This window comes from Myotis daubentonii, chromosome X, assembly GCF_963259705.1.
Source record: "Myotis daubentonii chromosome X, mMyoDau2.1, whole genome shotgun sequence".
NCBI lineage: Eukaryota > Metazoa > Chordata > Mammalia > Chiroptera > Vespertilionidae > Myotis > Myotis daubentonii.
This window is the reverse complement of record NC_081861.1, coordinates 112,255,965-112,261,674: the sequence shown is the minus strand read 5'-3', so window position 1 is coordinate 112,261,674 and position 5,710 is coordinate 112,255,965. Positions and strand designations below refer to the sequence as shown.

Here is a 5,710-nt window from a genome sequence, read left to right as displayed (position 1 = left end):
TCCCAAAGCTCCCTTAGGCTCTCCTCCTGTCTTTTAATTTTTTTCTCCAATTGCAGTACATTTTGGGTGTGTTTTGCTTCCTTGTCTTCTAATTTACGAATTCGGTCCTCCGCTTCTCCTAGCCTACTGTTGATACTTTCAATGGTGTTTTTTTATTGCAGCTATATCACTCTTCATTTCTTCTTGGGTCTTACTTAAGTTGTTGATTTTGTCCTCTGTTTCTTCTTGCTTCTTGCAGAGGTTGTCGATTTTTCCCTCCATCCAGTTTATGCACTCTAGGACCCTTATTCTGAATTCTTTTTCTGTCATGTTGCATGCCTCTGTATTCCTTAGCTGCTTTTCTGGAGAGTCCTCCTTCTCTTTCCTTTGGGGGTTTCTTTGTCTACCCATGTTTGATCTCACTGACATATCTAGACGTTGAGTCGTTCAGTGGCTGCTCCCTGGGTGGCAGTGACTCCTTGGTCTGTGGTTGCTCTTCGGGTGGTTGCGGTAGCAGCTGCTCTTCAGTTGGCAGCAGCTCCTCTGGTGGGTGCTGTTCACAGCTGTGGTGCCTCTTCTGGCTGGTGGGGGGCGGTTTCACGTACAGCTGCTGTTCCTTAGCAGAGGGTGTGGTGCTCAGTAGGCTGCTATTGCTCGGATCTGCTGCGTTGATTTAAGGGCACAAAATACAACACAACAAGGCACCACGTACCAGGCACTAAACACAAATATAGTCACAATATTAATAACCCCAAATAAAGGTGACCACCCGAATTAAGAGAATTAGGGGATAAGGAAGAAGGAAGAGATAAAGATAAAAGTGAAAAAAGAAAAGAAAAGTAGGGATCAAAAAGGGGAGTGCAAAAATGAAGTTCAGAAAAAGAAGGGGGAAAAATAAAAGCGAGAAAAGAAAAGAAAAAAAAGGGCGAAAAAAGAGAATGAAGTGGAAGAGGGGAAGAGACTTTTTATATGAGGAGAATACTCCTATAGAACCGCCACGAATCCCAGCAAATTCCAGCAACAGCTCCCTGTAGATGGATGCAAACTAGAAACAACCAATAATATAACAATGAAAATAGAATGGAGAACCCTAATCCCAAAATAAAATAAAGAGAAAATAAAATGGCACTTTAAAAGATGGTAAAATGGTAGCAGTGATAATGCTGGTTCAAAAATAAGAAGGTAGTAATTAAAAGGGTAAAATCAGGAAAAAGAAGATGGAAAAAGAAGAAAAAAGGAAGAAGAAGAAAAAAAAAGGAGAAAAAAAAGAAAAAAGAAAAAAAAATTGGTTTCTTAGTTAAAAGGTTAAAAAAGAAGAAAAAAAAATTGCAGTAGTGAAGGTCCTTCGGTTCTTCTATTCTTCAGTCTGGCTCACCTTTAGTCCTGGAGGTAATCAGGAGAGTGTTGAGTTTCCCTGTGATACACTGTTCCTCTGTGTTGTAAACCACAGTCCTTATTTCAAAGCAGGCCTTATTTGTTTCTCAGACTGCCTTATTTTGTGATTAGCAAAGAGTCAGTTTGTGGCGCAGCCTCTGGGTGGCAGTGTTCTGGGGTTGGCCTCTGAGGCTATATGGCATTGAAAATCCTTCTATAGGCCAGACCCTGTTAACTCCCAGGGACTGATCAGATTATTTTAATCCTTGATCTTGTTCAGGGTGGAATCTGGGTGTGGCTGTGCTCCTTGCCTGGGGGCTGGGGGGAGGAGTCTCACTCTCAGGAGAGAATGGCTGCCCCAGTCCTGGGCTCAGGGGTGTCTCAGCACTCAATTCGCTGCCACCTCTCCCGGCTCCCCCTCTCTCCCCAGTCTCTCCCCAGATTCCACTCGTCTGCACACTCTCCCTCTCTTCAGCACAGGTGAGTGTCTGTATCCGAAATGTCCCATGAACAGGATTCAGTGAAAACAAACAAACAAACGCCGGCCGCGGAAACAGGGAAGGCTTGGTTTCTGTAAGCTTCTTCTCTTACCGGGACTGCATCGTCTGGTCAGCTCTTCAGGCTGCCCCCTTTAGGCTCAGTCCTCCGTGATCACAGAACCCAGATCTCAATTCCCCCCGGCGGCGCCAGGAATCCCGCGGTTCTCCTTTCCCCCCATCAGGGGCTGTGCCTGTCCCAAGGGACGCGGCTGTCTGCCACGCTGTCTCCCTCCGACTCTCTGGGCTCAGAGGTCTGGCAAACTTGCCTGCCCAAATCCCTGTTTGTTTTTTTTTACCTTTCCAGGGGAGTTCTGCTCTTCCCGGCTGCAAATGGTCTCACCAGCTGAGCAATTTCGCCAATTCGGTGTGGGTGTTACTAGTTTCAGCTGCTCACTCCATTTGCTCCGGGACACGACCTGGGACGCCTCTGCCTATATCGCCGCCATCTTCTGTCTCTCTAATAAAGATTAATTTTAAAAAGGAAGTGAGGAGCACAGCTGAGAAGGCCTTTATTGTCTTAGATCAGCGGTTCTCAACCTATGGGTCGCAAACCCTTTGGGGGTCGAACGACCCTTTCACAGGGGTCACCTTAGACCATCGGAAAACACATATAAAATTACATATTGTTTTTGTGATTAATCACTATGCTTTAATTATGTTCAATTTGTAACAAGGAAAATACATCCTGCATATCAGATATTTACATTGTGACTCATAACAGTAGCAAAATTACAGTTGTGAAGTAGCAACGAAAATAATTTTATGGTTGGGGGTCATCACAACATGAGGAACTGTATTAAAGGGTCGCTGCATTAGGAAGGTTGAGAACCACTGTCTCAGAGAATACCTAATCATCAAAAACAGACTATTGATAAACATATGAATATCAGATGTTGTTGGTGAAGATTTAGAGGAAAAATATTGGAATCTGGAGGAGAGGAAATTCTTGTTATCTAGGGGCAGAAATCACAGGTGAATTGTAACAATGAACATGTAGCTGAGCAGGTTCCCAAGGAAAGTGTTGAAGGCATGACATTGCTTTTTCTTGCTATTTTAAAGAAAATACATAAATTGAGGGAAGAACTGTTAAGCAAAAAAGAACCAGTACATGAAGATACAAGAAATTCTCAGCCTATCCAGATTGTGAAAGACATTAAAATGAGAGGATTCACTGTCAGGAAAGTGTCCCATGGAGATAAAATCAAGGATGTAGCTAGTCATCCATGTGCTAGTACAGCTGAGGAATCAAAAGGTCAGAGTATTCAGAGGGCTCTTTGAAGCAATAGAGGATATGAATCATGGATGTTCCCAGCTATCTTAGCAGAAGCAACAAATAGAGATGAGATTTTCCAAGAGGGATGTGGGAAGGAGCTTCTTGTCTAAGGACATGAATCCCCACGACATACATGGGAGACTACGGGATTTTTGCATATGTTAAATCAACAGAAACAATGTCATTTTTAACTGAAAGAATAGACAGAGGATGAAATGATAGAAGGTTGTGGTACTTCCAGGTGTTCACAAGCAGAAAATGGGCTGATAAACTACTCAACTGCAAACATGTGCTCAATTCAAAAGGAAAGATGATTCTGAGTGCAGAACATAGAGGGCAGAGCTGTGGAGCCAGGTGAATTCATGGGATCAGAAGGAAGAGCCTCACCTCAACAATGATCATTTCCAGGCCTTGAAGCTATGGAGGTTTGTGTGCTTCAATATTGAAGTTGCTTGGGTCAGAGACTCCTTTCTTCCTTCTACATTCTCTCTTTTGGAATAGACATATTTATGACTGTGGTCAGCTATAAATGAACCAAAACCAAAGCAGAAACACAATATTAGTAGAGAGGAAAATGAAAATGATAAAAAACAAAAACAAAAATAAACATCTCTTGGTGCTTTGGCTTCACCTAGGACAGCCAAGAAAAAGCACATCTGGGCTTAAAATGATTCTTAAAAATGAGGCTCAACAACATCTACCTGATTCTGACAGATGAATCTACTGAGCAACTCATTGTGACTTCCAAAATGATTACAATATATTTTTCAAAAGGTGTAAAAAACCAAAACATTCATACAGATATAAAATGAACATGTGTTAAAAGATTCTATTTTCTCAATGAGGGAATGGCAAGGTGTTATAACTGGTTGAAAAGAGAAAACAAATTTAGATACGGGAATATTAATCAAGAACATTTCAACGAATGTATAAATGGATGTAAAACTGGTTTCCTGACATCATCACAGGGGGACAATTTAATATCTGCTAGACAAGACAGTTTACATGTTTATCAGTAACCTACAACTACTCCAAGGTTGTAAAGGACCTTAAAGACAATGTAAGGTTAGAATCAGATGGCATGGAATTGTGTCCTTAAGATGGGAAAAGTTTTCTATTGAAACACATTTATTTTTGCAATGTTAAAATCAAGCAGAAAATGACAGTTCCCTCAAAAGTCAGGGGCCAGTCGCTAGAGTTACAGGTCCCTGTAGGGGACATTTCTAGGCTGAGGTCTGATGAGGTCACAATGGACACCTATGACGACCCAAAGTCCAGGATGTCATAAAGGGCTCCCTGACCAATGAGGGGCTAGAGTGCAGAGATCTAAGACGCAGAGCTGAGCGGTGGTGTCTTCAAAGACCTAGTCCAGCTATACGTACAGTTAAGAAGGGCTGATCGGACTGAAATCAACAACCATGTCACAAAATCAAAGCCCTGCGAACTCCACCAAGACTCCAGACCACGATTTAACCGCCGAGTTGCAGTCTCCTTTGACCTACGTGGATCGCCTTCTTCAAAACAATCAACAGAATCAAGATCAAAGTTCCGGCGCAAATGACTTGGTTATGGTCATGCTCGACTCCCTGACGGACTACATCGTGGAGATGGTGGGCATGGAGGTCAACAACCAACGTGCGGCAAGTGCTGCAAGTGCTCCAAGTGCGCCAAGTGTGCGGAGCGCGCCGACTGCCCAGCCAGAGGCGGAGAGGGCAGCCAACAGCCATGAAGTGCCGCCGCGCTACCGTGATGCAGCCTTCACTCTGTTCGACCCAAAGCGTGCATCTAGAAGAGGCTGAAAGCCTGCGTCCCCGAGCCTGGCAAGAGTCATTGGAGCAGCCCAAGCTAAATGTCGCCTAGCTGAGGAAGCCAGGTTCTGTTGTCAACTAATGTCATTAAAGGACTGAACAGCACCGCAATACTTCTGATTCCGCTGTTTCTGTCATTTGGTGGGAGAAGTAGCTGCGAGACATCCAGGAGATATCTCATGGAGAATTGGAAGGTAGAAGGTGTGGGCAGTGTGGGAATGGTAGAATCGGGGACTTAAGGGAGCAGTTTCTAATGGCGACGGTGCGCGGGGAGGGGCGCTGGTGGGAGTAACTGGCGGAGGTTGTTGGGGAAGAGAAGACTTTCACAAGGGTTTTGAACAAGTCAAGGCTGGGGTGGGGGATGGCTCCCAGAATGATTGTGGTAACTGGGGTGGGCCTGAAGACCATGACTGAGGCGCCAAAGGATTTATTCCTAATTGGGAATGTCTAAAAGTAGGAAGTGGTGGCAACGGGGGTGGCAGAGAGGGTAGCATAGCAGTTGGCATGAACTTCATGGGATTGGGGCTTTACAGGAGGACTGAGGAGTGGTGGGGAAAAACAAAGAAACCTATATAAAAGGAATTAGAGTCCGCTGATTTCATTTATTTATATACTGCCCCATTACAAAAAAGGACTTGAGGCAGGGATTATTAAGTAGTGCTTTAACTGCCATTACAATATATTATTTTGTCCTCTTTTGTGGATACTGCTACTTTAAACAGTAATATATAAAAGCT

The 5,710-nt window shown here is 43.8% G+C and overlaps 1 protein-coding gene across 1 annotated transcript; it reads left to right on the top strand.

Annotated features, from left to right (window-relative positions):
• Positions 1-4,583: 4,583 nt before the first annotated feature.
• Positions 4,584-4,964, top strand: LOC132225008 (huntingtin-interacting protein M-like). Its single transcript, XM_059680211.1, has one exon. The coding sequence runs from the start codon at positions 4,584-4,586 to the stop codon at positions 4,962-4,964; it is 381 nt and encodes a 126-aa protein (XP_059536194.1).
• Positions 4,965-5,710: the final 746 nt, after the last annotated feature.